The 19316-nt window shown below is 45.9% G+C and overlaps 2 protein-coding genes across 6 annotated transcripts in view; one reads left to right on the plus strand and one right to left on the minus strand.

Annotated features, from left to right (window-relative positions):
• TUBD1 (tubulin delta 1) overlaps window positions 1-17727 on the minus strand; it is a 30911-nt gene extending 13184 nt beyond the window's left edge. For 3 of the 4 annotated variants that reach the window (XR_014028786.1, XR_014028787.1, XR_014028788.1), the window contains exons 1-9: window positions 17509-17727; window positions 15605-15789; window positions 11187-11334; window positions 7737-7953; window positions 6806-7037; window positions 5260-5424; window positions 5023-5163; window positions 2693-2876; window positions 1037-1316 (exon numbers count right to left, since the gene is read on the minus strand). Coding sequence is in view for 1 of the 4 variants with exons in the window: in XM_081346706.1 (XP_081202832.1) it covers window positions 1214-1316; window positions 2693-2876; window positions 5023-5163; window positions 5260-5424; window positions 6806-7037; window positions 7737-7953; window positions 11187-11334; window positions 15605-15773 (1359 nt within the window). In the remaining 3 variants the exon portion in view is untranslated. Of the gene's footprint in view, window positions 1-661; window positions 1317-2692; window positions 2877-5022; window positions 5164-5259; window positions 5425-6805; window positions 7038-7736; window positions 7954-11186; window positions 11335-15604; window positions 15790-17508 lie in introns of those variants that run through there. The other variant, XM_081346706.1, reaches the window with a different exon arrangement.
• Window positions 17728-18032: 305 nt separating this feature from the next.
• Window positions 18033-19316, plus strand: part of RPS6KB1 (ribosomal protein S6 kinase B1) — a 40833-nt gene continuing 39549 nt past the window's right edge. For both annotated transcript variants that reach the window (XM_081312860.1, XM_081312861.1), the window contains exon 1: window positions 18033-18228. In XM_081312860.1, the coding sequence (XP_081168986.1) occupies window positions 18157-18228 (72 nt within the window). In that variant the 5' untranslated portion in view covers window positions 18033-18156. The remainder of the gene's footprint in view (window positions 18229-19316) is intronic.

The following is a 19316-nucleotide window of genomic DNA, read 5'->3' on the forward strand; positions in this document are numbered from 1 at the left end:
TCAAGTTGAGGGTGTAGCTTATATGAAAGTAACATGTCACAAAAATTGAGTAAATGCAGGTAGTCCTCAACTTACAACAGTTCACTTAGTGACTGTTTGAAGTTGCAACAGCACTGGGGAAAAAAAGTGACTTATGAGCGTTTTTCACACGACCGTTGCAGTATCCCCAGGCTCACGGGATCAAAAGTCAGACGCTTGGCAACTGCCTCATATTTGTGACGGTTGCAGTGTCCCGGGGTCACGTGATCGCCTTTGGCGACCTTCTGACAAACAAAGTCAAAGGGGGAAGCCAGATTGGCTTAACAACCGTGTTACTAGCTTAACAACTGCAGTGATTCACTTAACAAACGTGGCAAGAAAAGTCGCAAAATGGGGCAAAAATTCACTTAACAAATTTCTCACCGAGCAACATAAATCTGGGGCTCAGTTGCGGCCGTTCAGTTGAGGATTACCCGTACTCATGTTTTTCAACTTTGGTGACTTTAAGGTGTGCTGAAATTCACCTCCCAGAATTCCCCACCCAGCATGCTATCGTAGGGGAGCTGTGCTAATTATGGGGCAGTCCAAAATTAACGAGTTGCAGTTCGCGAAGCTTTATGTCTTTTAATAAAATAAAACCGGCAAGTCTGAAAAAGTGCTATTAGATAGCTTCAGATTTTGTTTTTTGGTTTTATTGAGTAGAAACGACGCACTAAGACTTGGTTTTAACTGACGCTGTTGGGTTGGCAAACACAGGCCAGCTACCAGGTGCGATATATAAGTTACTTTTTCCAGTATCATATCTTCAAACAGTCGCTAAGCGAATGGTTGTAAGTCAAGGACTTCCTGTGCCCCATGTTGTTTCGGTAAGAAAAAAAACTGTATTCACCCAGGCAGATGTCATAGGTTAATGACTATATTCAGTACAGTACATATAAAACCAGGAATGTAGAAAAATATACAGACTGGTGAATGAAAAGAGCCCTCTTCAATTGGTGAGGGTGCCTGATGGGATTCAAAGCTGAACCCCAGATCCCCTTTCAAATATTAAACGTACTTCTTCCATTGAAAACGTGGATCTCCTAGGAAGCGCCTCCATGGGTATGGAAGCCCTGGCATTGGCAAGGCACTGCAGAACCCATGTGCTTCGTTGGGATGGGTGCCCGGTAGCCCATCGTCATCGCGGTTTTGATCCTCTTGGAAAACCTATGGAGAACGTACGCGCTCTGGGGAATCAGAGGCTGCTGTAGCTGGCAATCACTTGCTCTAAGGTGGTGAAACAGCCCAGAAAATCGTCTTCTTCAATTCCAAATTTTGAATACTGGTGGATGTAAGCCCTGCGCAGAAGGAACAAGAGGTTTTGGTGAGCAAGAACGCCCGGCCCGGATCAAAATATCCATGGCTCCTTGGAGGGAAAGCAATGGGACGCCAATTGATTGCGGGCAGAATACAATGTTGGCTTGGATTAATGTTACAAATTGAAACACGCATAATGGAATGGAATATAGAATATAGAATAGGAATAGAATATAATAGAATATAGAATAGGAATAGGAATAGGAATAGGAATAGAATATAGAATAGGAATAGGAATAGGAATAGAATAGAATATAGAATAGGAATAGAATAGAATAGAATATAGAATAGGAATAAGAATAAGAATAAGAATAAGAATAAGAACAAGAACAGAATAGAATAGAATAGGAATAGAATGGAATATAGAATAGAATGGAATATAGAATAGAATAGAATAGAATAGAATAGAATAGAATAGAATAGAATAGAATAGAATAGAATAGAATAGAATAGAATAGAATAGGAATAGAGCTGGAAGGGATCTTGGAGGTCTTCTAGTCCAGCCCCCTGCTCAAGCAGGAGAACCTATACCATCTCAGACAGGTGAATGTCTAACTCTTCTTAAAAATCTCCAGTGATGGAGCGTCCACGATTTCTGGTGGCAAGCTGTTCCACTGGTTGGTTGTCTTCACTGTCAGGAAGTTTCTCCTTAATTCCAGGTTGCTTCTCTCCTTGATCAGTTTCCAACCATTGTTTCTCGTCCTGCCCTCTGGTGCTCTGGTGAACAACCTGGCCCCCTCTGCCTTGTGGCAGCCCCTCAGATACTGGATCACTGCTATCATGTCTCCCCTATTTCTTCTTTTCTTTAGACTAGCCAGACCCGAGTCCCGCAGCCACAGGAAATAAGCCCTGGCTGTTCTTTGGAAGGACAGATCCGGAAGCCGAGGCTCAAATACAGGTAGCCCCAGGGGTAGGCAACCTTGGCTCTTTTATGACTCGTGGACTTCAACTCCCAGAATTCCTGAGCCAGCCATGCTGAGGAGAAAGGGAGAGGTTTCCAAGCTGAGCCATGCTGGCTCAGGAATTCTGGGAGTTGAAGTCCATGAGTCATAAAGCGGCCTAGGCCAGGGGTAGGCAACCTTGGCTCTTTTATGACTCGTGGACTTCAACTCCCAGAATTCCTAAGCCAGCATGGCTCAGTATGGAAACCTCTCCCTTTCTCCTCAGCATGGCTGGCTCAGGAATTCTGGGAGTTGAAGTCCACGAGTCATAAAAGGGCCAAGGTTGCCTACCCTGCCCTGCTCCCACTCACCACTCCCACGAAAACAACTACTTATCGGCCCAAATTTTAAACACACACACACACACACACACACACACACACACACACAAACGAATTTCATTCTTTTCAACTTACTTGGATGCAAACATCTTCCAGGCTTTTCCGACTAGGCTGTTGAGCGGATTGAGCAAAAACTGGCTATTGCTGACCAGACAGGCTGATTTTTCATACTTCTTAAAAGCTCTGGGCGTCTTCCAGATGCTCAAGGTCTGCGGAGGATTGAGCCAGGAGGTGTACAAGGCTGGATCTTGGAAACCCCCTGTAAGAGACAAGAAAGGGCCGCATTAGATCGGAGGATTATAGGCTAGTCCTCACTTAGCGACCAAAAATTGGGACTAGCGACTTGGTTGCTAACTAAGCAGAAAAGCATGCAACTGCGATTGGGCTTATGACCTTACAGGTAGTCCTCGACTTACAACCGTTCATTTAGGGACCGTTCAAAGTTGGAACGGCACTGAGAAAAGCGACTTAGGGGCGTTTTTCACACTTACAACCGTTGCAGCTTCGCCACGATCACGTGATCAAAATTCAGAGGCTTGGCAACTGACTCACCTTTATGACAGTTGCAGGGTCCCTTTGGGGACCTTCTGACAAGCCAAGTCAAGGAGGAAGCCGGATTCGCTTAACGACCGTGTTGCTAACCTAACAACGGCAGTGATTCACTTAACAATCGAGGCAAGAAAAGTCGTAAAATGGGGCAAACATCACTTAACAACGGCCTCGCTTAGCCACAGAAATGTTGGGCTCAGTTGTGGTCGTAAGTCAACCGCTACCTGCACTTCCCCTACAGTCGTTAAGCGAAGCAACAGTCAGTAAGGGGAAAAACAGACAACTGCAGCTTAAGATTTTGTTTCTGCCTTCTGCATTAACTCAGCTGCTCACAAATGGAAATAGAATAGAGCTGGAAGGGACCTTGGAGGTCTTCTAGTCCAGCCCCCTGATCAAGCAGGAGAACCTATAACATGTCAGACAGGTGACTGTCTAGCCTCTTTTTAAAAACTTCCAGTGATGGAGCGCCCACAATTTCTGGTGGCAAGCTGTTCCACTGGTTAATTGTCCTCACTGTCAGGAAGTTTCTCCTTAATTCCAGGTTGCTTCTCTCTTTGATCAGTTTCCAACCATAGTTTCTCGTCCTTCCCTCTGGTACTTTGGAGAATAACGTGACCCCCATCTTCTTTGTGGCAGCCCCTCAAATACTGGATCACTGCTATCATGTCTCCCCTATTTCTTCTTCTTTTTAGACTAGCCAAATCCAAGTCCCGCAGCCGTTCTTCCTATGTTTTGGTCTCCAGGCCTTTGTATCATCTTAGTTGCTCTTCTCTGATTTTTTTCCAAACTCTCAACATCTTTTATGTGATAAGGTGACCAAAACTGGCTGCAGTATTCCAGGTGTGGTCTTACTAGTCCAGGGCTAGGCAACCTTGGCTGTTTTATGACTCGTGGACTTCAACTCCCAGAATTCCTGAGCTGGCATGGCTCAGCTTGGAAACCTCTCCCTTTCTCCTCAGCATGGCTGGCTCAGGAATTCTGGGAGTTGCAAGTCCACGAGTCATAAAACAGCCAAGATTGACTACCCCTGCGCACCTGTCGTTTAGTGTGCGACTGACAATCCCAAGTGCCAGGGTTATTTTTTAAAACAATGTCATAACTGTGAACAGTCACTGCAAAGGGCAGTCGGTAAGCAAGGAATACCTGGTCAGGTTATCCTCGACTTATGACCACAATGGGAACAGAATTTATCTTGCTAAGCAAGGTGGCTGTTAAGTGAGTCATAGCCAATCTGACTTTTTGTCGTGGTTGTTAAGCGAATCACTGCAGCTTTTAGGTCAATTGGGTGGTCATTAAGAGAATTCAACTTCTCCCGTTGACTTTCCTTGTCAGAGGCCAGCTGAGATCACAAGGATTATCACATGACCCCCCCCCCAACTGTTATAAATACAACTTGACAACAGCACTGAAAAAGTGACCTGCAACCAGTCCTCACACTTACGACGCTGCAGCATTCCTCACGGTCACTCGAGCAAAATTTCGGCGCTTTACCACTGTTGCAGCATCGCGCTTAGCGATTTTCCCAGCCCGTTTCCAACAAGCCATGGGGGGAAGCTGGATTCACTTGCTGACCATGTGATTCACTTAACAACCACAGTACTTAACAACCAGGGCAAAAAAAAGGTTGTAAAATTGGCACCACTCAATTAGTAAAAATGCCTTGCTTTAGCCATCAAAATTCTGGCCGTAACGTCAAGGGTTTTTTGTCCTTGAAAATTTTTTGTCTCCATTCAACTCCCCCATTATTTCGACAAGGAGCCGAGGAGGAGAGGTTAGCCAGGAGGAATGGTTGTTTGCAGCCACAGAGGACAAGCAAACACCTGTTGTCGCTGCGTCTCACAATGCCAGGCCCTTACCCAGATCTGCACACTGTACGTCCTTCCCTCGCAGGGTAACCAAATTGGCAATCGAAGTATTGAAATTAGCCGTCCGATTTAAAGAGGGTTTGCAAGCTGCAGGAAGTCTGCTGGCTGGAGGCCGCACTTGCCAGTCAATGCCTGTGAAGGCAAGGTGAGCAGGAAGACTAGGTTAAGTCACTCAAGGGCTACTTGTACGGCCTCTTCCACATCTGGGGACACGCAGCTGGGACTCACCTTCTTCCATTTTGGCGTTTGCAATGAGCATCTGCCGCAGGTGTTTCAGAAGTCCAGGCCAAGCAAAGGTAGTGTAAGCAAGGGAATTTTCGGACATTTGAGGGATATTCCGGAGGCCCAGCACCTTGAACTCGGGATGGGGAACTAAAGCTTCCATCAGGTCCCCTAGAAAAAAAAGGAAACGAAGTTTAACAGCACGGATTTACACACTGATTTTATGACACACTGCGCCCCGATGGACCTTAAAAGGAAATTGTCCGGCTAATAATTTAACAGCTAAAAAGCTTGTTATGTAATGATGTACAGTAATGTAAGATGATGCAGTGATGGGAATGACTCAGCAGGGTCAGTGTCCCTTTAAGAGCCTGAGTAGAAAAGGGAGGGCTTTGCTGGAGTGTGTGTGTCTTTCTCTCTCTTCCGTTTCCTGCTGTAACTGTGGTGTGTTGGATTCTGCTGTATTACCACGTGTATGTATATTTGTTCCTGGTCTATGTTATTGTAGATAGTGTAAGGTAAACCAACATTTGATACAAGCTTCTGTTTAATGTGTTTACTTCTGGGTTATCTTGCTCAATAAAAGACTTTGCACGCTCTGACAGAAATTATACAGGTAATCCTCGACTTACAACCACAATCGAGCTCGAAATTTCCACTGGTACGCGAGACAGATCTTAAGTGAGTTTTGCCCCCATTTTACCACCTTTTCTGCCCTGTTGTTAAGTGAATCTCTGCAGTTGTTAAAGTGAATCTGGCTTCCCCCCACTGACTTTGCTTGTCAAGACGATCGCAAAAGGGGGAAATCACATGACCCTGGGGGCACTGCGGCCGTCATAAATATGAGTCAAATTGCCAAGCGTCTGAATTTTGATCATGTGACCACGGGGGATGCTGTAACGTTCGTCAGTGTGAAAACAGTCAAACGTCACTGAGCCAGGATAATTGCAACTATCATAAATATGAGTCAGTTGCCAAACGATCACAGTTTGATCACGTGACCCCAGGGATGTTGCAACGGTCACAAGTGTGAAAAACGGCCGTAAGACACTTCTTTTTTAATGCCGTTGTACCTCTGAACGGTCAGTAAACAAACGGCTGTAAGTTGAGGCCTACCTCTAAGACTAGTATGGACCTTTTTACTAAGAAGAGGACAGAATAAGCTGATTTACATCTTCTGTTTTACTTTGGTTTTGCGCTGCATCAGGATGAATTGGAGGGAAAGTAGCCTAGGCCAATGTTTCTCCAGCATCCAGAAGTTGTGGGTGCTCCAACACTGGAAGTTTTTAAGAACAGATTGGACAACCATTTGTCTGAAATAGTATAGTGTTTCCTGTCTCGGCAGCAGGTTGGACTAGAAGACCTCCAAGATCCCTTCCAACTCTGTTATTCTGAACCTTGGCGACTTGAAGAAGCATGGACTTCAACTCCCAGAATTCCCCAGCTAGCTGTGCTGGCTGAGGAATTCTGGGAGTTGAAGTCCATACCTCTTCAAGTCGCCAAGGTTGAGGAACAATGGGCTAGACAGTTTTCAGAAGGAGCAACTAAATACCTAGAGGTGACCTGCTGTAGTGAGCCACCCCTTCAGAGGAGTAGGCCGGTTGGAAGACGCTACCCAGCTGATGCGCGATCACTCGATTGACATCCTGGAAAGAAATCTGCTTGATGTTCATCAGCTGCAGGCAGATCTGGTGGACGGCGTCGTTCTCGTGCACCAGAAGGGCATCCGAAGATTGGTATAAGTGGGAGAGCGTCAAGACGGAATTGTAATTTTGGACAATCACCTTGAAAAGAGAGGAAGAAGAAGGAGTGGCTTTAGATACAGAGAGTCCCTGACTTAGGACCGCAACTGAGCCCAAAATTTTCACTGCTAAGCGAGGAATTTGTTAAATGAGTTGTGCCTCATTTTACAACAGTTTTTCACAGTCGTTGAACCGCTGCAGCTGTTAAGTGAATCACAGGTTTACGAAGCGAATCTGGCTTCCGCCCATTGATTGTCAAGAATGAAACTTTGGCAGCTAGTAAAGAGTGGGAGGTGTTGCTTTAGAATGGATGAGATGGAGAAAGGAAACCTCTACGATTCCGTTGAAGAGCTCGAGAGCCTGAAACCTTTCCAAGGACACCATAGCAGGTGTGGAGAGGAAGCAGACGGTTCCCATAACAAAGTGAAATTGTTTACATGGACTAGGTAAGAGCTTATTGGCTTGACTGGAAAAAAAAATTGTTTAATTCTATGAACTGGTGTCTGGGAACCTCAGAGCTAGTTTTGCTTTGACATGACCATGCCGTGTATTCAATAAACGGTTAAGATTTTCGGAAACGGAATGAACCTGGAGTTTTATTTGGATCCTCGAGCTGGGTGTCGACAATTGAGTTTGCTTGTCAGCAGCCAGCTTGGGAAGCACCACTTCCTGCCTTAAGATTTCTTTTCACCCCAAAGTAAGAAAATCGGGCACCCTCCAGCGAAGACCTGGGACACTCACCTCTCCGGTTCCATACGGCCAGATAACATGGTTGAGCAGGAAGGAGTGTGGGTAAGCCTCTCGTAGGGCTGCTGTCACAAAGGCCCCCAAGCCTGACCCCGTCCCACCAGCCATGCTCATGCTCATGAAGAAGCCTGCGAGCCGGTCGCACTTCTCCGCTTCCTTCTGAATGAGGTTCATGATTGCCTCTTCGTGTTTAGGGCCGTGGACGTGGTAACTGGGCAGAATTCGGGAAAGGAAAAAGGAGAACCCGTGGATGGGTTACATTGTGCTAGAAAGAAACGGCCTGATGTGATGAAGCAAAGAATTACTGGGAAAAGATACATACTTGGCTTAGGACCGTGGTGGCGAAATTATGGCACGCGTGCCACAGGTGGCACGCAGAGTCCTCTCTGTGGGTACACGCACTGTTGCCCCATTCCTAGGCCTTCAGCTGGGTTTTATAAAACCTTTTCGCTTTAGGCCTACACCGCCATGGGCAAAAAATTTAAAGGTTCATTCAATCAATCAATTTCAACTTCTCACGGGGAAAAAAAAGATCTCGCAAAATTGGAACTGATTGATTGGACATTTTAGTCCCACCCAGTCTGCCGTTACCACCGCAGCCACACCCACCCAATGGGCCACACCCACCCAATGGGCTACACCCACCCAGTACCCGACGATACATAAGTGGGTTTTGGATTGCAGTTTGGGCACTCGGTCTCTAAAAGGTTCACCATCACTGGCTTAGGAGAATATGTTGATTTCAAACCTGAACTTTTTTTTAAAATTAGGTATAATGCCAGAAAAGACGAATAAACTTTGCACGTCAACACAGTGGCAAGAATTATCTTTGCGCAACGCTAGAAAAATGAAGGAATACCATCAGATGGAAAAATATTTTTTTAAAAAAAATACTAGAATGCGCAGAGATAATTGGCTATGAGACTGGAAGAAAAAGAAGAAACGGACTATTATCAAACCTGGGACTTATTTGACCATTGGCTGGAGGAAAGAAGAAAGGATTAGGAATTAAACATGTATTAGCATGTAAACAGCACATTGGTTGAAAAATTACTACTGTTATGCATGGAAAAAATGAATAAAAAACTTCTCTCTATATATAAAAAAAGAAACTGCCTGGTTACAGGGAGTCCTCTACGTACGTCCACAACCGTGCCCAAAATTTCCACGGCTAATCAAAATGGTTGTTAGCATTTTAAAACAATTAAATCGTTTTAAACCATCACAAGCAAAAAAATATCCAAAATAAATATACACAGCCAGCCGAGATACTTGGCCAGTTAACAATATTTATTTTTTTATTTTTTATTTTAATCCCATTTATATCCCGCCCTTCTCCGAAGACTCAGGGCGGCTTACAATCTAAGCACAAACCAATGTGCTTAGCAATAGCCTTCATTCTATGTATATGCCTGCTTATTAGGGCTTTCGGGGGGCCCCACCCGGCATTATTACAAAGTCAGCTTACTGCCCCCAACAATCTGGGTCCTCATTTTACCTACCTGGGAAGGATGGAAGGCTGAGTCAACCTTGAGCCTGGTGGGATGCGAACCTGCACTAATTGCAGGCAGCTGGTGTTACTTAAGGAGGCATTAGCCCACTGCTCCACCAAGGCTCCAATACAAGGTCCTTCCTCAGTTTATAATCGCAATTGAGCCCAACATTTCTGTTGCTAAGCAAGACAGTTGTTAAGTGAGTTTTGCTCTATTTTACGACCTTCCTTGCCACAGTTGTTAAGTGAATTATTGCAGTGTTCAGTGAATAACGCGGTTGTTAAGTGGATCTGGTTTCCCCCATTGACTTTGCTTGTCAGAAGGTCGCAAAAAGGGGATCACAATCGTCATTAAGTACATTCCAGATGCCAAGCAACCAAATTTTGATCACGTGACCACGGGGAGGCTGCAAAGGTCATAAGTGTGAAAAACAGTCATAAGTCACTTTTTTTCCAGGGCTGTGGCAACTTGGAACGGTCACTAAAAAAATGGCTGTTGAGGACAACCTGTATATAAATCAGGGACGGCCTCAAAAGCTGTACGAAAGCAGAATCAGAATTCACTGAGGCAACGTTGCTGGCAGGTTGAGTGACTACAGGTAGCTTTCAATTCACAATCATAAAGGAGCTTGAAATTTCTGTTGTATGTCGTGATGGTTGTAAGTCAAGGCACCCACGTAACTGGACCCATTTCCCCCCCCCCAGCAGTTGTTAAGGGAAAGCCACGGTCTTTTAAGTGAACATCGTTGTATGGTATAGGGTGGTACAGGGTTTTCTGCCTGAGCAGAGGGTTGGACTAGAACAGGGGTAGGCAACCTCGGCCCTTTTATGACTCGTGGACTTCAACTCCCAGAATTCCTGAGCCAGCCATGCTGAGGGAAAAGGGAGAGGTTTCCAAGCTGAGCCATGCTGGCTCAGGAATTCTGGGAGTTGAAGTCCACGAGTCATAAAAGAGCTGACGTTGCCTACCCCTGGACTAGAACATGGGTTCCCAACCTGTGGGCCATGGCCCAGTAGTGGGCCGTAGGCCGCTGGCCCATGGGACAGGCTGGCCAGTGGGCGTGTGTGTCTGCACACCCCCTCACTTGTGCCAGTGCCGTACTTGTGGGGTGCAAAAACAGGACCCCACGCCACGGGGTGCAAAATGGGACACCGCGGCGCCTGTGTGTGAAAACAGGACACCGCGGCACCAAAACAGGACGCCACCGCAGCGCCTCGGGGTGCGAAAATGGGACATTGCTGCATCAAAACGGGACACCGCCACGGCACATTGGAGTTCAAAAATGGGACACCGTGGTGCCTCGGGGCGTGAAAACGGGACACTGTGGCACCAAAACGGGATGCCACTGCAGCACCTTGGGGTACAAAAATGGGACAATGCAGCACCTCAGGGTGCAAAAATGGGACATCGCTGCACCAAAATGGGATGCCATCATGGCACATTGGAGTGCAAAAATGGGACATCGCAGTTCCTCGGTGTGAAAATGGGACACCGCCGCACCAAAACAGGACGCCACTGCGGCGCATCGGGGTGGGAAAACAGGGCGTTGCCACAATGCAGGGCACAAAGATGGACCGCCACTGCGCTGCAAGGCATAAAAATGGCCACCGCCATGCCACCCGGAAACAAGGTGCTGTGCCAAGCAAGAACAGGGCAGGGCTAGTGAGTAACACGTGGGCGCTAGCCCCGCCCCGTTTATGGCTCACGCATGCTTGTGGCCCCATGCGCACGTGCAGATGTAAAATGCTTCCCCCTCCCTTTTTGTCCGGTCCACCAACTGACAAAAGGTTGGTGACCTTGGACTAGAAGACCTCCAAGGTCCCTTATTCTGTTGTAAAGTTAATCTTTGCTTAATTGCAAAACAGCAGGCTTCTTTCAGCAGCTGTGCTTTGAAGAACCAATTGGAGAAATAAATCAAAGAGTTGTTAGTTTTGATGGCAATCACACATACCCGTTTGCCCAATTGTTTCCTGATCCTTGTTTCTGACAGAAGGCAGACTGGGTACCATATCTCCAGTTCCCAGTTCTTGAGGCAAAGGATAAAGTCTGGTTGATCACTTTAGGTTCCATGTCAACCAGAACAGCCCGAGCAACCATACCTAAGTAGGAAAAAGAGAAAAATGGGGGGGAAAAACCACCACTTGTTACGATCCTGTATTGAAAACCAAAATAGGAAATACAGGCAGTCCTCAAATTACAACCGCAAGTGAGCCCAAAATTTCTGTTCTTAAGTGAGACATTTGTTAAGTGAGTTTTTGCCCCATTTTACAATGTTTTTCATGGACCATAAGAAAGGCTTGAGGCCTTTTAACTATGGTGTTGGAGAAGACTCCTGCGAGTCCCTTGGACTGCAAGGCGATGAAACCGGTCAGTCCTACAGGAGATCAACCCTGACTGCTCGTTAGAAGGCCAGATCCTGAAGTGGAAACTCAAATCCTTTGGCCACCTAATGAGAAGGAAGGACTCACTGGAGAAGAGCCTAATGCTGGGAAAGATCGAGGGCAATAGAAGAAGGGGACGACAGAGAATGAGGTGGCTGGATGGAGTCACTGAAGCAGTAGGCATGAGCTTAAATGGACTCCAGAAGATGGTAGAAGACAGGAAGGCCTGGAGGAACGTTGTCCATAGGGTCGCGAGGGGTCAGACACGACTTCGCAAATAACAACACACAATGTTTCTTGCCGCAGTTTTTAAGTGAATCATTGAAATTGATGTTAGTAATAATAACATCCCACCAGGCTCAAGGTTGACTAAGCCTTCCATCCTTCCGAGGTAGATAAAATGAGGATCCAGATTGTTGGGGGCAATAAGCTGACTTTGTAATAATGCCGCTTGGGGAGGGGCGAAAGCCCTAATAAGCAGGCATATACATAGAATGAAGGCTATTGCTAAGCACATTGATTTGTGCTTAGATTGTAAGCCGCCCTGAGTCTTCGGAGAAGGGCAGGATATAAATGGGATTAAATAATAATAATAATAATAATAATAATAATAATAATAATAATAATAATAATAATAATAATAATAATAATAATAATAATAATAAAGTTGGAAAGAACCTTGGAGGTCATCTAGTCCAACCCCCTGCTCAGGCAGGAAACCCTATACCCAGTGCTTTTTTTCTAAAGAAAAAGGTGCCAGAACTCAGAGGTTCTGTCACTGGGAGCGATGCCAGTGTCTTGCTATGGCGTCGCCGCTTGTCCTTTGCACCCCCGCCCCTGCGGCTCGGAGCCACATGCCGTGGGGATTCCACCCCCCACAGCTGCTGTGGGGATTCCCCTCCCCGCAGTTGCCATGCTGCCATGCTCCACCCGGAGCTGCTCCGAACCCCGACCCAGAGCTGTGTTCCTCGTGGCAGTGGTCTCTGGCGCCAAACAGCCTCTTTCCAACCACATCCAGAAAAATTCGTAACAAACATTGGAATTATCAAGGCCATGTTTGGTATTTCCCAGCAATCTGTTATTGGAAGGAAAAAGCAATCCCTGCTGCGTTACTGATCCCAGAGAAGCATTTGCATGTATGCAGGTATCCTTAGGGTGCCATAGGTATGGATGAGAAATATTGGTTGCAAATATACAATATGTATAAAAAGGTAAAGGTTCCCCCGCACATGCGTGCTAGTCGTTTCCGACTCTAGGGGCCGGTGCTCATCTCCGTTTCAAAGCCGAAGAGCCAGCGCTTGTCCGAGGACGTCTCCGTGGTCATGTGGCCGGCATGACTAGAGACCAAAGGCGCACGGAACGCTGTTACCTTCCCACCATAGTGGTCCCTATTTTTCTACTTGCATTTTTATGTACTTTCGAACTGCTAGGTTGGCAGAAGTTGGGACGAGTAACAGGCGCTCACTCTGCTATGCGGCACTCGGGATTCGACCCGCCAAACTGCCGACCTTCTGATCGACAAGCTCAGTGTCCTAACCCACTGAGCCACCGCGTCCCTAACAGAATATGTATATACTAGGTTAATTATTTAAAGACTGAAGTGCAACATAAATAGATTCTAAATAATAATCTATTTTTCAAAACATGCAACAGTCCAAACAGTAAAAGTAAAGTCCAAATTAAGAATATTTCATTCTTAAGAATTGTTTAATTTAAAGTGGTTTAGTTGTAATAGATGGTTATAGATTCAAAATAGTTTTCAAGAGTATTTACAAAAGATACTATTTTTTTCTAGCATCAGCTAAATTAGACATATTACATTGAGAAAAATGTTTCTCATTTCTTTCCTGTTACCTTTATTGATTTCACTGCAGAGATGTTAACATAGGAAATAGATTATTTTGTTATCTAATTTTACCTTCCAAAAGACAGAAGCAGATGAAAAATGTGAGGTTCTTTCCTGTTGGCTTTTTTGAATTAGCTGTTTTAGATTCTAAAAGTTTAGTTCGTAAAGAAGTAACCTTGTAAGTAATTTTAATGTCCTCCTCTAGTGCAGGGTAGGCAACCTTGGCTCTTTTATGACTCAGAATTCCTGAGCCAGCATGGCTCAGTTTGGAAACCTCTCTCTTTCTCCTCAGCGTGGCTAGCTCAGGATTTCTGGGAGTTGAAGTCCACGAGTCATAAAAAAGAGCCAAGATTGCCTACTCCTAAAGCCAATAGAGGGAGCTTTTTTTTTTTGCAAAATAAATAAATAAAGGGTGCCGGAACGCCGTTCTGAGCGTTCTATGAGAAAAAAAGCCCTGCCTATACCATTCCACACAAATGGCTGTCCAGTCTCTTCTTAAAAACTTCCAGTGTTGGAGCATTCACCACTTCTGGAGGCAGGTAGTTCCACTGGTTAATTGTTCTAGTAACCCTGTTCTTAAGTGAATCTGGCTCCCCCCATTTACTTTGCTTGTCACAAGGTCGCAAAAGGGAATCACATGACTCCGGGACACCATAATGGTCATAAGTATGAACCAGTTGCCAAGTGTCTGAATTTTGATCACGTGATTGTGGGGATGCTGCAAAGGTCATAACTGAAAAATGGTCATAAGTCACTTTTTTCAGTGCCTTTGTAACTTTGAGCAGTCACTAAATGAACTGTTGGAAGTCAGGTACAGGTGTACAGGTAGTTGTCGAGTTATGACTGCAATGGAGCCTGCCTATCGGGGTTGTAATGAGCTTTTTAACAGTCATTTTATGGACCCATTTTGTGTGAAATGGTATAAGGTTTCCTACCTGAGCAGGGGGTTGGACTAGATGACCTCCAAGATCCCTTCCAACTTCTTCTTCTTATTATTATACCTTTTTTGCAGCGGTTGTTAAGGGAACACCACAGCTGTTAAGGAATCCAATGGTTTGCTAGGGGCACGGTTTTGCTGAAAACTGAAAGTAAATGTTGGTTTTCAGCAAAACCGTTGTAAAACACGGTCATGTCACCGTGAGACACTGCAAATGGCTCTAAATGTGGCCAGGGGGCTGATGAGCTCCCCAATTTTGGTCATGTGATTGTGAGGGGAGGGGCCTCTTGGAATTTTGAATCTGGGCCATTGTTAAATGAATCTGGCTTCCTCCATTGACTTAACAGAAGCCGGCGAGGAAAGTCGTAAATGGTGATCATGTGGCTCCCGAGACATTGCAACCATTATACTATCCATGTCAGTTGCCAAGCGCCCACATTTTGATTAGGTTGACCGTAAGGATGCGGCAATGGTCTTAAGTGCAAGGATTGCTTGCAAGTCACTTTTTTCAGTGCTGTTGTAACTTCAAATGCTCTGGATAGGCAAGGTCCCATGCTCCATCAATCTTCTCCAGCCTGGTGTGTCACAATCTCAGCTCTCCTTTGGGGACTCCAAACGTGCTTTTTCAAGAGGCAAGTGGACTTTCTTGATTTTTCATTGAAGACGTTTCGCTTCTTCTCCAAGAAGCTTCTTCAGCTCTTACTGGATGGTGGGGAATGGAAGGATTTATACTCCTTGCGGACAGCTGGTCATTTGCATTCTTTTAAAGAGTCCTTGAGGCCACCTGGAGGTTTATCTGTGTCCTTATCTGAGTAGTGCAAATGGGTGGGGGGCCTTCCTGGACCTGCTGAAAGGACTGTGTTGTAGACTGGAGATAGATGATGTTGTATCCCTCCCCCTCTGTTGAAGGAGGGCTGTTCAATTTTGACCTAGATGGCTTCTTTGACCCCTTTCAAACCAGCGGTCCTCCCTGTCCAAAATGTGGACACAGATAAACCCCCAAGTGGCCTCAACGACTCTCTAAAAGAATGCAAATGACCAGCTGTCCGCAAGGAGTATAAATCCTTCCATTCCCCACCATCCAGTCAGAGCTGAAGAAGCTTCTTGGAGGAGAAGCGAAACGTCTTCAATGAAAAACCAAGAAAGTCCAATTGCCTCTTGAAAAAAGCATCTTTGGGATAACCATAACCTGGATGACGTATTACCTCCAGCTTTTTCCTCAAAGAAACGTTCCTTACAAGCTGCCTGGTAAGCGTCATTCTCCTTCCTGGAGCAGAACCCCTGGGAGCTGTGGAGGTCTGTGTAGATGGTATCAAACACCTCACGCCCAATCTGGTTGCCACACTGGCCAAGTTGAATGGCTACGATGGACATTCTCAGCTGCCTGGCCCTGAAGAAGAAGAAGAGACCAAGCTGCAATCACCATCTTAAACCTGGAACCCGGCAACACCAATTTTATTTACTGATTCACAGAACAACACGTAGAAAAACAAATTCTTAAAGAGGAGCATGGGAGCAGACTAGAAACATAGAATGAATTTGTGCTAATTGAAGCAGCCTTGGAGTACAGGCAGTCCTCAACTTACAACCACAATTGAGCCCCAAATTTCTGTTGATGTGAGGCATTTAAGTGAGTTTTGTCCTATTTTATGAGCTTTCTTGCCACAGCTGTTAGGGCAGGATAATGGTTTAAAGGCTAAACAGCTTATGTAATGATGTAACGTAATGTAAGGTGGATGGTGCAATGTTAGGAATGACTCAGCAGGTGTGTGTATCCCTTTAAGAGTCTGAGTATAAAAGGGAAGGCCTGCTGAAGTCTTTCTCTCTTGTTCATTTCCTGCTGTAATTGCTATCTGTTGGAGTTTGCTGTTTCACCATGTGTATGTATTTTGTTTCTAGTGTATTTTTGTATATAGTGTAATATAAAGCACCATTTAAATACAAACCAGTGTTTACTGTATTTACTCCTGGGTTACCTCAGCACAATAAGACTGTGCATGCTCTGACATGTTAAGTGAATCACTGCAGTGGTTAAGATAGTAACACAATTGTTAAATGAATCTAACTTCCGCATTGACTTTGTTTGTCAGAAGGTGCAAAAGGGGATCACAACACAACAACGGTCATAAATATGAACCAGCTGCCAAGCACCTGAATTTTGATCACAAGATCATGGGGATATAACAGGTCATAACAGCGAAAAATAGTTGTAAGTCCCTTTTCAGTATGGAAATCTCTCCCTTTCTCCTCAGGAATGGCTGGCTCAGGAATTCTGGGAGTTGAAGTCCACGAGTCATAAAAGAGCCAAGGTTGCCTACCCCTGGTATAGAGGTATGACTAGCTGATGAGAGCTAAAGAGCTTGAAATAGCTATACTAGTCTCCCTTTAACTCTGTCAGCCACAAAATTTTGAATATATAGATATAGATACAGACACACACACACACACACACACAGAGACACATATATATATACATATTCAAAATTTTGTGGCTGACAAAGAGTTAAAGGGAGACTAGTATATATATGTGTGTGTGTGTGTGTACATGTACAGACACACACACACATATATATATACACACATATTAATATAATCTTAATACATATTTGTGTGCCTTTGAGTCAGACATACAGCATAATTATAATTGCACAAGTTGCTTATAAATTTAGCATATAAGTTTAATAAATAAAAATTTAGAATTAACTGAGTCTGACATATACCAAACTTTATACCTAGCACACAATAGACAACAACCAAATCTTACCATTAAGTCAAATTCTTACAGACTAGCATGGTTTATTACTTTATACTAAACATATTAAAATAGAAGTTTATATATCACTTTACTGATGGAAAGAAACCAACCTCCTGCTGAAAAGAAAAGCAGCCTATAATATTATAAGACAAGTTATCAGCAAAATATGGTTGATTATGAATTCAAAAATAGTTGTCAGGCAAATTTAAATTAGAAAACCACACCGCGTAAATTCTTAGCTGTATTATGAACAGCTGACAGTTAGCCACATATGCCCATATAGGTATAATATGTAACCACGTTCTACATGTATACCCTATATAAAAATATACATTATACAACAGCCCGTTTTACCTTTTTCTAGCTCTTCGTCCCACGGCGCATGCGCCCAAGTTCTCACGCCTCCCTCCACGCTTCCTTCTTTGCTTATCCTCAAGCAACAGTCACGGCCCTTTCGACTCATTTTGCGCATGCGTCCATCAGGCCGTCGGCTGAGGCGGGAAAAATCAGTCTCGAAAGAATTATCCGAGAAAAGGGCAAGTCGGCTGCCTCAATCGCGAGCTCAACGCATGCGTCCTATCGACGCCGGCGCACTTGAGGGCTGGTTTATTGAAAACCCGCCTTCCAGTCTCAGTTATCGAGCGACGGCAGTCCGGGTGGTACGCGTGCGCGCTGGCGTCAGAGCGCTATTCCACCCATTGCGCTTGCGCGGATCGAGGCGGCTCCTCCTCTAGGATGGCCACGGCGTCGTCGGGCAGCCTTTTGAGCCTCAAAGCACGGCTTGGCGCGCGCGCGCGCGCCCTCGCGCGGCGTCCGCCCGTTCGGGCGCATGCGCGGTGGCGCCGGCGAGCTGAGGAGGCAGGGCCTGGCTAGCCCGGGCGATGGCGGCCGTCATGGCGGCGCTCTGGGTGGTTGCCGCGGGCCCATGAGGCGCCCTCAGTCTTCATCCGGACGCTCCTCCCGGCTCTTGACAGCGAAGGCGGCCGTCCCGCACGCGTTGTCATGGCGGGCGTCTTTGACATCGACCTCGACCAGCCCGAGGAGGCGGCCTCGGACGAGGAGCTGGAGGAAGGGGTGAGCGCGGCGTGGCCAGGCCGAGGGCGGCCAGGGAAGGCCGGGCCTCAGGGGAGCGAAGCGAGGGCCGGGGCTGGGCTCGCCTTCGGCCGGCTGAGGCTCCGCGGCTCCCGCGTCTCCTTTTACCGCCGCGAACGGGGAGGCTCCTCGCGGCGCTTCTGGCCCTTGGAGGAGAGGACGAGGAGGACCGCTGAGGGAGGTTAGGAAGGCCCAGCTCCCGGGCAGCCCCGGACTGGCCTCGGAGAACCAAACGGGGTGGGGGGGTGGGACAGGAGACCACCAGGAAATCTTGTTCTCGGGAGGCCTTGAGAAGCCTCTCGGATTAAAATCGGGGTCTCGTGAGGAAGGCGTCGGTCTGGCAGCGGGAAGACCCGGGTTCAAATCCATCCTGAAGGAAGAATGTTTGGTCGGTTTCCTCTTCATCCGGCCTACCTCGCAGGGAGGTGGTTATGGGAGCCAGGAATGCCTGCTGTACCCTGCCTTGATTGCAATGCAGGCCTGCAAATGACAAATACTGAATGGGCCTTAACTTGTCTGATTGAAAGGGGATTTTTTTTTAATGAACACAAAGAGCCCGGTTAATTACAAGAAAAGCTTAATTGTATAATGTATAAGTTGATCGTGGGATGCTGGAAGGAAGAGCCCAGCGGGGTCCCCGAAGGCATCTCCTGCTTTTTGCCCACCTCCTTTGCATTTGAGGTCCTCCACATACAGGTAGTCCTCGACTTACAACAGTTCGTTCAGTGACTGTTCAAAGTTACAACGGCACTGGGAAAAAGTGACTTACGAAGGTTTTTCACAGTTACAATCTTTGCAGCATCCTCAAAAGTCATGTAGTCAAAATTCAGATGCTTGGCAACTGGTTCATATTTATGACTGTTGTTGTGTCCCAAGGTCATGTGATGACTGTGACCTCCTGACAAGCACAGTCAATGGGGAAACCAGATTCACTTAACAACCCGGTTGCTAACTTACCAGCTGCAGTCGTTCACTTAACAACTGTGACAAGAAAGGTGGTAAAATGGGGCAAAACTAACTTAACAGAAATGTGCTCAATTATTTATTTATTTATTTATTTATTTATTTAT

The sequence above is a fragment of the Vipera berus genome, assembly GCF_964194415.1.
Source record: "Vipera berus genome assembly, chromosome: 1".
In the NCBI taxonomy this organism is placed as follows: Eukaryota; Metazoa; Chordata; class Lepidosauria; order Squamata; family Viperidae; genus Vipera; species Vipera berus.